The sequence below is a fragment of the Bactrocera dorsalis genome, chromosome 4 (assembly GCF_023373825.1).
Source record: "Bactrocera dorsalis isolate Fly_Bdor chromosome 4, ASM2337382v1, whole genome shotgun sequence".
Taxonomy (NCBI): domain Eukaryota; kingdom Metazoa; phylum Arthropoda; class Insecta; order Diptera; family Tephritidae; genus Bactrocera; species Bactrocera dorsalis.
Genome location: NC_064306.1, coordinates 72,593,360 through 72,607,265, shown reverse-complemented (window position 1 = coordinate 72,607,265; position 13,906 = coordinate 72,593,360). Strand labels below are relative to the sequence as shown.

The following is a 13,906-nucleotide window of genomic DNA, read 5'->3' as shown; positions in this document are numbered from 1 at the left end:
CGTCATTTTCTCTTCAAGAGGCTGCTCGTTTGTCGGAATTGCCGACATCGGACCACTATAACATATAGCTGCCATACAAACTGAACGATCGGAATCAAGTTTTTGTATGGAAAACTTTCACATTTCTCAATGTATTTTCACAAAATTTTGCATAGGTTATTTTCTAAAGCAGCAATGTAATCTCCGAAGAAATTGTTCAGATCGGTTAACTAGAGCATATAGCTGCCGTACATGCCGAACGATCGGAATCAAGTTCTTGTAAGGAAAACTTTCGCATTTGACGTCGTATCTTTACGAAATTTGGCATGGATTACTGCTTAAGGTAACAATATAATCTCCACAAAAATTGTTCAGAACGGATTACTATAGCATATAGCTTCCATACAAACTGAACACATAGTGCAACCGAAGTTAACGCTTTTTCTTGTTTTTATTATTTTTTCGACTTTTTCAACGATTTGTCGACCAGAGCGAGGTGCATCGAAATTTTTGTGCTACACGAACTGATAGAGCATCGTCTCCTTAAACTTCTCAAATTTCATTGGTTGCTTGCGTAGAATTCTTTTTTTTATACAAAAATATAGCGAGTTTCTTCATTATTTTCACTCATTTTTGAACAGCTGTAACTTTTTTTTTGGTTAAATAAAACTTAAAATCTCACCTTTTTAACACTATACTTGTATGGTATGACACAATGGAATTGGTAGCACTGGCGATATAAGACTGCAACGACATTTGTTGAAAAATACGAAAATACTATTTCGACTATCCAATAATTTAAAAGTTGATGAGAAGGGAAACTAATATAAAGACATGGTTTACAAATGTATCGATCGGAAATAATATAGTCGTGGAATTTATATAGAAGGAGTTTTATAGTAGCTTTTTCCACATTTCATTGAGACATTTCAAATGTCAATCGATAAAGTCAACCTGAAACACAGTAGTGCTCATACTCATAAATTATGCGACACGCGTAGTATTTTCGAATAAAAACCCACGATTTCTGGCGTTTTAATTGTCGATGCCAACTGAAATATTTATTCACAAGCAACGTAACAGGAGGCACATATAATAATTGCATACAAATAATATTTCATACGTGTGCTTGAATGGAATACAGAACGCAGCGAAATTAATATTTCAATGAAAACTTTAAGCCAACATCAGCATTAATTGTGTTTATTGTTTCGCTCTTTGCGCTTGGAAACGTTCGTAGGGGTATGGAGGATCTGCATACGTGGTCACGCATAAATACTTGTGTATGTGACGTGTGGCTACAAAGTCGTATTAATCCTCACATTCAAAGCGAAGCAAAAAGTGTGAGCATGTGCTAAATCAGTGCCGCGCTCACAGAAACAAAGTTGCTATAATCCGTTGCGCACACACCACACACCCACGCGCAATACGAAGTACCACATGCCCATATTTTTTCTTTTAAGTCTTCTTTTCTTGTTTTTATTTTTTTGTTATTATAGTTTCTTCACTTCAGAAAAACTAAATACTCCTTATAAATGTTATAAAGTGAGCAGAGCTAATCTTAAAATATTATACTAGCAGTATTTTCGAGTACGAATGTAGCAATATTTGATATATTTCCTACTGGGCACAAGTTTATGTACTTCTCCGTGTACATCCCTCCGAGACACATTTTATTGCACATTTCTCTTTTCTCTTGCCCTCTTTGCGTTGGCATGACTATAGGACATTGGCATCGCCGATATAACACATAAATCATCAATGTTTCCACAGTCAAGTCAATATCAGCATTGCAGCGCTTCGTAAAGTAATATAGGCGCCACACATTTTCATTGTGCTTTACCCACATATGCCATAAATGTAGCATAATTGTGTCTCCACAAAATGAATATTTGTATAAACCAAGGAATGACTTGTGTTAAGGAGTTGCGAAGTCATAATAACCAAAATATAATTAATTATTATTTCTTCATTTATGAAAAAGCTTACCTAATAAAATTTCTACGAATTCGAACTAAGCACCCCTGAGTAGATGGTGGCTGTCAGAGCCTTGTCAAATAGAGGCAATTTGTACGCGGCACCTTCTCCCTCTCTCTCTCATTCCAGCAAATTACCGCCATCAACTTTTGGCGCAATTTTCATTTCTGCAACAATTTTCAACCTTTCTGCCTCCCGGTTATTTTTTGTTCAGTTTTGCAAACCTTGACTTTCTTGCACAAATATCCCCGAGATGCATTGTATTCGCCCACGCCACACATATGTACACGCACATTAATTGTTCTTATTTTTCACTTACTCACTTTTCCGCCTGTCACTCACGTGCTGACTTACATACGTCGGTCGCACTAAATGAATTTTCCGTTGTTATTACCTTTTTCCGTCTCTGCCACACATTCCACACTTCGTACATACTCTCTCTCGGTTTACCTCTACATTTACATACGTTCATATGAGCTTTTGAATATAGTGAACATTATTTCACAATTTTAGTTTCCAACCAATCTTTTTGCTTTCCTCAACTTTTTGTCTGTTTTCGTTTATTCTTTGTTACGAGGGTACTCATACGGGTAGTGTTCTGCGGAGAGTTCCCCCTCCAAAGGTTATACATTATTTCCATCATAAGTGACACTCCGCTAAGAAACGGACTTTGAGTTGCAAGTACAAAATTATATAGTACACCCCATCAAAAATTCTACTCTGGATCCGCCCTTGGAAAACATAATACAAATTGTATACGATTTTATAACTGAAAACATTAGTTCACTTAAGAAATATGAATTAACTTGACTTTCCTTTTCCACAGCGCCGATGAGGGTTTCGACGGCACCTACGCCACCAATGTTGTGGTCCGAAATAACGGCTCGTGTCTGTACGTGCCGCCCGGTATTTTTAAGTCCACCTGCAAAATCGACATCACGTGGTTCCCATTCGACGATCAGCGCTGTGAAATGAAGTTCGGCTCTTGGACATATGATGGCTTTCAGGTAAGCTCTCACGCAATTTAGTGGAAAATATACTAACTGTAACTAACTCGTTTAATTAACATCAAAGTTTAAAATAATAAAATTTCTAGCGCGACAAAAGTAAGTAAAGCACAAACAATAACCAATAATGGACCCACAAACCTCTTTTTCACGCTGCGAACAATATCATCGATGTAATTTGGAGGAATTAAATTAATGGCTTTTTAATTTGCTCGCTGCAGTCATCAATTCGCTCCCTTGCCTTTTCTGTAGCTTCTCTTTTTGTAATTCAAGCTGTTTCCCGTTTTTCCCAGTCGCGATTGTTGTCAGTATAATTACCGTTATTACTGTGTCATCATTATGAGCAGTTGACACAGGATTTATTTTGTTTTAAAATTATGTGAAGGCTTCATGCCAATTTAGAGGATACAATGGAAAGTAAAAATATCATTGAGTAATTCTTTGAAAGTCTTTATCCTTTTCTTACATATATGGTAATCATAGATACTGTCCCGTTTTCGCAATTCGCTTTATCCTAAAAACTTCTTTTAACTAACTAAAGTGCATTTCTCTCCTCAAAAGCGGGAAGTAGTTGCAGAAAAACCATTGCACACCGAATTCTTCTAATGTCTTGACTTACAGTGAAGTTTTTTTTACTTTTGAACGTACAATAAATAAAACTTTTCCTTCAAAGTAAATCCGCATCACACAAAAAATGCCTCTTTCAGGCATTGACTGCCCTAGAGTTAGCGTTGCAGAGGCGCCCTGAAAGCTTTTGGTTGTTTCGCGGCTGCTAAGAGTGGCTCTGAGTAAGTGACGATGCGCATTTGCAAATAGTCATATGGGCATATATCTATGCTTCAGCTGAAAATCTACGATGTTGCATATTTGCCGCTACTTCACTTCACCAATTCTAGATTTATTATGCCACTAAAAGCCTTCGCAATTCCACGCTGCGGTTCTGTGGCGACAGGGAGATTGATAAATGTTGGCGTTTGGTGGTAAGTCGACAGCGCGAATTATGGCGAGTAAATACACAAGTCAATCGCAATTTAACGCTTGAAATCGTGGAGAGGAGCGCTAAAATAATTTGCTCGTAGTTGCAAGTATTGGCTGCAAGTTCGTTAATTTGCGTATGCCACTTTGATAAGCTCTCTTTGAGTTGGAAATATGTCTTGGCGCCGCCACGGTAGGAGCTGACTTACAAAGGCATACGTGAAGCCCCCACGGAGTATGTAAACTTGGCAGAAACGTTTTATTTTGAGTGTTCCTTGCAACCGCGAAACAAATGCCTTTGAAAGTCGAAGTTGCTCAAGTTGAAATCGCGATTTGTTGCCGTTGCCTCTTGCACAGCTTCTTGCCACAGTTGCCAATTTTTATTTTGGCATCAGCATTCTTTCCAGTGCAAATGATTTCAATGTAATATTTTACGTAGAAACTTTTCGTGGCGAAAAACGAAAACGGAACTGTAGGCGGTCCAGTCAAACTGGGACGTTCATGTGTGCTATAAATTAGAAAATCTTAATATTTATGTGGATATGAAATGTCGAATCGAATTTACGCGAACAAGTTTTCTCAAATACAAAAACATATTATGTAGCCATGACCTCAACATTACAACCAAAATACGTTTTTAAAAATGTTACGTTTGGTCAGTGCTTCTCTATGCGATGGAAACGTGGACTCTAAAAATCACAGATATGAACAAGCTAGAGTCGAATTAGAAGACTAGAATAGAAGAATTCTAAAAATCCCATGAACAGATAGAGTTACAAACAGTGAAGTTTTCAGAAGAGTGAACCGCAATAGAGAGTTGTTAAAGACTATAAAACAAAGAAAAGCAGTCTACCTAAGACATATTATGAGGCACTCTAAGTATGAGCTTTTACAAATAATTATCCAAGGAAAAATTTAGGGAAAACGGGGTATTGGCCGTAAACAACTTTCGTGGCTTCGAAACATTCGACAATGGACAGGAATCCAGAACGTTGGCAACCTTATAGATGTGGCGAGAGATAGAGGAAAATATGCTGCGATAATTAAAAATCAATTCAATTCTCGATCAACAAGAGAGACAGCGAAATATCCAACACTAAATAAACCATGGAAGTCCGTTATAGTTCTTCAGGTTTGTAAACAGTGAGAAATCTGCGAGATGCTTTCAGCTTTATTAGAAAAGTATTCAAGTGGAACTTTGAACACCAAAAAAATGGTACAGCCGTTCTAGAGATTTTTTATTTACAGAGAAGTTTTGTAAAAGTAATATTTAGACGAAAATATCTTTCTGGCAAATTTTATATGCAATTTCGACATGTTGGGCTTTGGTGTTTTCCATTTCCAGGTTTTCCTTGAGTACTGTACTCACTTATTTGGCAAGAGAGCGATACCAGGTGGACAAGCTTAAATGGGTTTCACTTAACTTAAATATTAACTATTTTTTACCCCGATATCCTCTTTTTTCAACTGTGTTCGCACACTTCTCTTAATATATGAAAGCTGAATATTGTTGAATATTTCATTTGCCTTTCACTGACTTTTTAATATGGCTTTTAAGCGCCGGAGGTCAAATAACTCCATTGGGCGGATAACCTTGTTGCAATACTGAATTAAGAATAACAACAAATGTGTGTGCTGCCATGACACCTTTTAGTGAGTATTTCCCACTTGGCTAAATCCATGATTTTGCCGCTTTTTCATTTCAAATAAATACTCTCGCACTTTTTTTTAGCATTGTGTGAAGGAAGCAGAGGCACACGTCGTTTGGAATTCACTAAAAAATTAGCACATTTTTACGGTTACTCTGACACATACATACACACATGTATGAGCATTTTTAAGTAGGCGTGGGGGTGAGTCAGTAGAGCCGGATATCCGCCATGGCAATTTATACGTTCTCTTGGGAGAGCTGATAGGCAAGGTTGAGTTGAACGTTATTTACCGTTTTGACCTCATGTGGCGAACAATTGCTTGTATCTTAAATCGCTTGTTGTTGTAAATGAGTAGTATGAGATTGAAAAAGCGAGTAATTACATTTAATGCAATTTACGATGGAATATAAGATAATAATAAATTTTTAAAGCAGTGAAGGTAGCGATCCACACCGTTCATAGCAACAATATTATGTTAAATATCTTACATTGGAAACCTTTTAGGTGTTATTATGCAACCAAGTTTCAATTGAAACTAATTTACAACAATTTGTGTACGAAAAAAAAATATAAATATTAACTATATAACAATAAGTACCTAACCACCTATGTAATATACATAGATGGTCTATTGAAAATTCCCCAGCCTGAAACAAAAATGGTGCTGCTAGAACTAAATCCTTGCGACTTTTAGTTAGCCCTAACATTAGGAAGGTATGTGTATAAATTTGAAATTTGGTATGCTAGGTTTAGACATGGTAAAATAAGCACCGAAGACAGATGTTACCGACGAAAAAATCAAAAGGTCCACAAAATAATTTTGGACGACCGTAAAAGTTGTTCGAGATATCACTCTAAAAATATCAACAACATCATCCGAGCGTGTACATCATCTCGAGAACGCACTTTGGACCAAAAACAACGACAAGTTGATGATTTGCAGCATACTTTTGAGATTTTCAATGGATGAAACATGGATCCATCACCTCACTCCGAAGTCCAATCGACAGCCATCCAAGTGAACAGCAGACGATAAACTCGCTTCAAACCAACGTGACAACGGAGCAGTCGGTTGTCAAGGTTATGACGTCCGTATTTTGGAATGCGCCTGGAATAATTTTTATTGACAACCTTAAAAAAGGAAGGATAATAAACACCGACTATAAAACAGCGTTATGGAAAAAAAGGACGAAATTACCAAGAAACAGTCTTAATTAAAGAGAAAGAAAGTACTATTTCAACAAAACGATGGCAACGTATTGGGCTTCGAACTGCTTCCGCATCCACTACATTTTCCAATCTGGGTCCTAGCGATTATTTCCAGTTCCCAGATCTCAAAAAAATGCTCTATGGGAAGATATTTTCGCCATAAGCAGAGGTGAACGCCGAAACTGAAGTTTATTTTAAAGCAAAGGTTAAATCGTACTACAAAAATTTTATCGAAATGGTGAAGGTGGTTGGCTATACTCAGTATATCACCCTATAATGAAACTATTTTGAGTAAAAAATACGAATTTTGCCAAAAAATATGTTTTACTATAGATATTAGGCTGAGAACTTTTTAATTGACCTATTATGCCACCAAGAGCATCTAAAAGAATTTTAACGCTACATTACTTCCGCACTGTACTATCGTATACGCCGACTCAGACAGCCGCAGACGAAGAATTACATTGAAATTGAGAAATTCCTCAGCCACCACAAGCAATTCATGCAAAGAAAGCGAAACTTAAAGATGTGAACTCAGCTATTCCGTTTGTGGTGCACGAGCAGATTAGCCTATGGACCGACGGCAGCAAAACTACTTTTTAATCTGCTAAATCAGCATATTGTCCTTGAGCAACGCAATAATATTTCAATACTTAAATTAAATATAGTCGCTGAATTTCTCTGTTATGTAATGATATTGGCTCACCACTGGCCGTGACTAATTTTCGAATTTATTTGACCTTCTATAAAAGAAATGCAACGTTGTGCCAATATGGCAGAGCAGCATTTGATTGAGGCACAAATTACCCAGGTCAGCCATATTATTTTCATGAAATTGCAAAATGCAACAACAATGTATGCATCAAGGCGATTCGCGTTTGTTGTAAATGAAACCAAATTCAACGCAGGTTTGTCCAGAAATGACATATTTACAGTGAACGCCACATAATTGCAACCATCCAAGTAGAGATTACCACTCTTTGAACATAGCCGAACTTTAGTGTACAAAAGCTGCAATTTTTGTAAACATATTTACTGAGGAACAAATTTTACAATTAATATTGATGTTCACAATGGACATAAACCGATATTATTAATTAACTTACTCTTCTTAAAAATACAGCTCTCGTGGTTGCTTGTTTCAGTTATAAATCTGCTGAGTTTGACTTTGGCCGATGCAGACCTCCACGTACTTATGTTTCTACAAAGCTTCTAATTCCGTCTAAAGAAATGTCTTTCAAGAAAAGTGACAAAAGTTTTGACCGTCGATTCTGTAGCCACCAGTCGCAGGGTTACACTTCATAACAACTTCTAAAGAATGAGTCTTTCCCCTTAAGCATTTCTATTTGCATTTAATTAAAAAAGAATTGCGAAAGTTCTGTCTTATTTGCAATTCGAAGGATTCTGCACTGGTCACAACCCAATGCCAAGCAACAACTGTATCCAGCCTTGCAAAATTTAAACTGTAAACAACGCACAACTATAATAATGAAAATAGCGGTAATAATGGCAACGGCATAAAATAAATACAAGCGAAAATTCTAAACCTCGTCGTAACTGTGAAAACTTGCAGGCGACACAGGTAGTTGTGGTTGTTGTTGTTGCTGCGCAGATGTGCAAACTTTCACTTTGACACACAACAACGCAGCAAAATTCCTTCTTACTCCTCACTCCTATGCTGCAAGTTTCAACAGTCCCCCTTCTCTTTCTCCTATGCAGCAAGTTCCATCAGTCCGCGCATTGTCCGTTTGCCCGTCGGCCAAAAGCGACCTTGCCAGCGAACTAACTCAGCTACTCACAAAGCGACGAGCAAACAATGCTACGGTGACAGCTAACTGTCAGCAGAGAAGCAAGAAACGTCAGACGTCAGAATTCCAAAGCAAATGCTAAATATTTGTACACGAATATGTGAGCAAAAGAGCGAACTTGAAAGTCTCTCACGTTTGTTAACTGTGGCAAGGCTACGTGGGTTCCTTTAGGACGTTTAAGTGATTTAATATTATATTGTATACTGATAAACATAGTATTGTATTGAAAAAACAGAACTCGATATTTCCCATATTGACTAACTGAGACTCGAACGAATTGCTTTGTTTTCTAGACAAGTTCTGTCAAATCCTGTTCTCATTGCTATACATTTTTTCGACTAAAAACTGAATTTATTAAGTTAAATGTGAACCCTCCTTAACTGAACTTCGGTGGTCGGTTAATCTTCGTACAAAGTGTTCTTACTTGCCTGCTTTAGTACAACGTTTTGGAAAAGATGTTGGGACTTAAGTAATTAAACAGAAACTTTTGGTCCGATCACATGTTTCCTCTCTTTTTGAGTTAAATGGTTAATGAAGTTTATATAAATTCAATTCACCTGTTTAGTTAAAATGTGTGTGCTTAATTGCCGGACTTTTATTTAATTATCTTTCCAGCTGGATTTGCAATTGCAGGATGAAGCCGGCGGTGACATCTCAAGTTTCATAACGAATGGCGAATGGGACTTGCTAGGTAAGACAGAGCTCCCAAGTGCAACTAGTAGTCTCAAATAATCTTTCTTAAATAATCTCGCAATAATCTTATATAATTAACTAACAATTTAATTAACTCACAATTTATAAAAAATAGTAAATCCTTTCATTTCTGCTCTTGCTTTGACATATTTACCACTGCTCATGTTAAAATAAAGAGAACTATCTAAAAATTCTCTACAAACAAGCAATAAAGAATCACTCTACATTTCTTTACCAAACTATTAACAATTCATCACGCTCATTTACATGTAAACATTCTTAAATATTCATATGCACAATTTCAAATTGACATATTTTTTATTAATCCTATCTAATGCGCAACTTTCTCTTTCTCTCTCTCCCTCTCTCTCCCAAAAAAAAATAAAACACCGAAAACCATTCACCCTCTCTTACATTCGTAATCGCAACGACGATCGTGCTCTCTTTGCACTCTCTTTGCAGGCGTGCCCGGTAAACGAAATGAAATCTACTATAATTGCTGCCCAGAACCTTATATTGACATAACGTTCGCCATTTTAATACGACGGAAAACTTTGTACTATTTTTTTAACTTAATTGTGCCGTGCGTACTGATAGCCTCAATGGCACTGCTAGGGTTCACACTGCCCCCCGATTCTGGTGAGAAGCTCTCGCTCGGTAAGTGTCGTATGTCCGTAAGCTTTGTGTCCTCGAAAGGGCAATGGCAATTTAAGTAAAATTACCCAACCTCCCTAGTGAAAAAATTTAAACAAAATTGTTTGAAGTCTTAAGCAACAATCTCTTAAACTTGGACAGATTTGTGTTTGAAGTTATTGTAGCCCTTGAACAACCCCTCCAAACCTTTAATGTGCATGCCCTCCCTCGAACTTAAATCGTTGACAAATTTTATTTTTAACACTGATTTGCCTATATTTTACGTTTTGGAAACTCAGAGTTTGTCGGTTCTGTGAGCATTAGGATTCTTTGACATTAGCAGTTTGATTGCAAGAGCTCCAATAACTAAATCAAACAAAGCATCATATTATAATAGAAGTCTCGGTGGAATTTAGATCCTTAAAGCAGCTGACAGGTCATGCTCCAGTGGCAAATACATAGTTCATTACTTTTAACAAGCCTGTTTTATTGGTCAAAGATCGTCAGATCGCTGACTTTCAGTAACAAAGCAGTTAACAAATAGAGCCTTCTGGTTTACGAAAATATTTATGAGGAATAATATTATTTTAATTTTTAGCACTTCAGTGACTGTTAAGTAATACGTTTGTCTCTTATCCTCTGCCATTTAGAGCAGAAACTGACGCTCACAACTGGAACCATAGAAATTTCATGCATCAATATGCCATTATTTGGCTATCGAACTTTGTCATCAGCTGCACACATTTTTTTACGCAAAGTGAATTTCGAAGAAAAGGAACTAAGACTTTTAGGAATATCTTTTTTTTATTCAATACAGAAGATGTTGATAATGGCAAAGCATATTGTGACACACTCTTTCCGTAAAAAAATGTTTTTTTTTTTTAATCTTAGAATAATAGTTGCCGTCACTGCGATTGAAAGCGCATTAAAGTGCGTCCATTCCGGGGATCTAAGAAATTTTCATTTCGATTTGAAATTGATGATTTCACGAAACTTACTGAACACAGCAGAAAAAACTTGATATTTGTATGCTCGAGCGCGGCGAACACGTTTCTTCTAAGTGAAACTGCTGCAACTTAATCAATTTCGCATTTACCCGAGAGCAGCAAAACACTATCGAACAGGCCGCAGCCGTCGCGCTTTACGTGACGTGAAAATCCCGCAGAGCAGTGTGCAAAGGATCGGGGCACGAAGTGGCGACGAGCGTGGTTGTCACAAAATTATGATAAATGTAACATAAATCCCGTTTAAGAACCTCAAGCGAAATATTTATGCTTCAACTATACAGAGAAGCGAAGAGAAGACACATAGCGGAGAAAGAAGAATGAAGGCATTGAAAGGCTATAAAGCCCTGCTTCCAGCTCGCGTCGACATCAGCAAATGAGAACGCCATAAAATGCCATCACTTCTGATCAATGTCAACAGAGCAGCGCTTACAACAATAAAACATCTAGAGCATAACAAACGCTGGCGGTATGGCCAAGTGGTAAAACGGCAAAATGTTTCGAAATTTAGGTGGCAGTAGAGGAGCTTTGAAATAACTCAACAGCATACATATATGTAAACCCAACACACTCACGCTGCGTGGACGCAGTAACCTTGACCCAAAGAAAAGCAACAGCAACAAGGGAAAAAAAATAATTCATTGCAAATATTTAAATGCCCCTCACCCAAGTATGCAGGCGCTTCTCTTTGTGCTCGCAATGGGAGCAAGAGCGAAAGAGGAAATGAACGCGCACAGTTTCGCTGGTGAAGCCTCAAGGGAGTTGATGAATACTGCAATATGACGACAGCAACAGAAGCGCATACAACCATGTGTCATCGAATAAAAGTGTATTTAATGAGTGGAGTCGCACAGCAAAAGCAAACTGACACACAAAGCCATTTTCACTCTACTTGCACCTCAACCATCTCTGAAGACGGATTCAAGTGCTCGATATTTCCTACAAAGATCTCTCGGTGATTTTAACAACTGTTATTGCTTCCTCTATGGTGCCAAATCGCCTTAAATTCCAAATACTTAAATCGAAGAAGAGCATTTTATGGTTTATGATTTAAACGCATCATCGGTTAGCAATAATTATATGCACTCATTTGCAACTAACAGGAAATTAATTCTTCGGCTCAGATGAGCCGAATGGTGTGATCTGAATCAGCAATGCTCTGTGCAAGAAACCGAAAGTGGCTAGCTTTCATCTAAAAAAGAATATTTTCATTGTCGAACTTTTCTCAGTCTTCTTCCAAGCTATTAATCTTAACATTTGCAGCTTTTAATTAGCTTAGTCTCATTTGCAAATAAGCATTCAGCTGATGTATCCTTGAGGCTATGAGGTACATAATGCCGAAGCAACAAACCGAATCTTGGTGAATATTCGAATATTTCTTGCACGAAAAACTTTTGGTTTTGCATCAAATAGTATCACCAATCTAACTGTTATCTGTGGCAAAAAGAGTACCTCATTTTTGATAAAAATGTTTACAAAAGCACTTTTCAATTCCTAAAGTTCTTAAACTTTGTGGCAAAAGTCAATAGTTATTTGAAAGGAATAACGAGAAAACTTTCTTTTGTTTCCTCATCAAATACAGATTGCAGCGTCTACTGAGACTAAGTAAGAAAGAAAAACTAAATAAATATAAACAAAACCACATTGAAAAACTTGTAGAACACGAATCAATGAAACTATAGCACATACATACATGTGTATATATAAGACAAGTAAGGAAGGGCTAAATTCGGGTATTACCGAACATTTTATACTATGGCAACTTGCCAGAATCAAAGTCCGAGAAATTCCTGCAGAAAAATATGGGAGTTAGTGTTCGTATTGACCCCATTTTATCTATGTTTTCCCATAACACATGATATTAACATGCCACATACTAACAAAGTGTTCCATGGGTTTCATTAAGTATCTCACATACAATCACCAATCATATGGAGCAAAGTCCGACAGATGTTCGAAAATTATTATTTTAGTTAAATGGGGACTAGGACAAGTTTTCGTCCAACTTTATCTATTTTAGCACAAAGATATACTGTTATAAGTAAAACACGCTCTACAATTGTAATAGAGACACCACAAATATTGACCGATACATGAGTATAAAGTCACCCGGTAGTTCGAAAATCTTTATATTTGGTATAAGGTGCTCAGGGAAGTATTGACCAGATTAAATCCATTTTTGATACACAGAATTACTATTATCAGGAAAGTATTCGGATGAACAATTTGAACATACTTTCCGTGCAAAGTGTAATATCGTTATATTAATTGCTTTTTGGTTTATTTACTGGAAAGTAAAAGAATAAAGTGGAATTTTAAAATTGTGCTATATGAGAAGTAGGCGTGGTTGAAGTCCGATTTTGCCCATTTTTGCACTGTGACATAAAAATGTAAGAATAATGCCCCATACTAAGCTCAGTCGAAATCGGTCCTCGCCAAGTCATGGTCGAACGCACAGACGGACAGATAGTCGCAGATTTCAACTCGTCTCATCATCCTTACGATATATTACATATACATATATAACCGTATCTCGCTTAGTTCCATGGGATACGTTCAATCGTTAGGTAAACAAAACTATTATACTCTGTAACAACATGTTGCAAGAGTACAAAAATGTGAATGTATGGAGAAAGTATAATAGAAAAAACGCATCAAAAGTGAGCGTGGAAGCTGAATATAAAATAAAAGTGTAACAAATCCTCACATTTCCCCCATTTTTACTAGAAACGCAACAGCAAGAGCATGGAAATTTACTTCGAAAATTCTCGGTGAAGACTCAAACTCACGCAGTTGAAGCTAAGTGAAAAGTAACGCAACAGCAGGTGCCAAGTACACGAGCATTATCATGACTTTGGTAACATGCTGTACGTGTGACACTTCGCACTCTATAACAACAAAAAAAAACAATATGCCTGCGGTAAAAAGCTATGAAAATTTTATTTTTTTTTTGGAACGAAATTTATGCA

At 37.0% G+C, this 13,906-nt stretch overlaps 1 protein-coding gene across 9 annotated transcripts in view; it reads left to right on the top strand.

Moving 5' to 3' along the window:
• Positions 1-13,906, top strand: part of LOC105231402 (neuronal acetylcholine receptor subunit alpha-7) — a 193,922-nt gene that overhangs the window by 158,428 nt on the left and 21,588 nt on the right. For all 9 annotated transcript variants that reach the window (XM_049454411.1, XM_049454408.1, XM_049454405.1 and 6 more), the window contains 3 exons: positions 2,783-2,963; positions 9,223-9,298; positions 9,763-9,957. In XM_049454411.1, the coding sequence (XP_049310368.1) occupies positions 2,783-2,963; positions 9,223-9,298; positions 9,763-9,957 (452 nt within the window). The remainder of the gene's footprint in view (positions 1-2,782; positions 2,964-9,222; positions 9,299-9,762; positions 9,958-13,906) is intronic.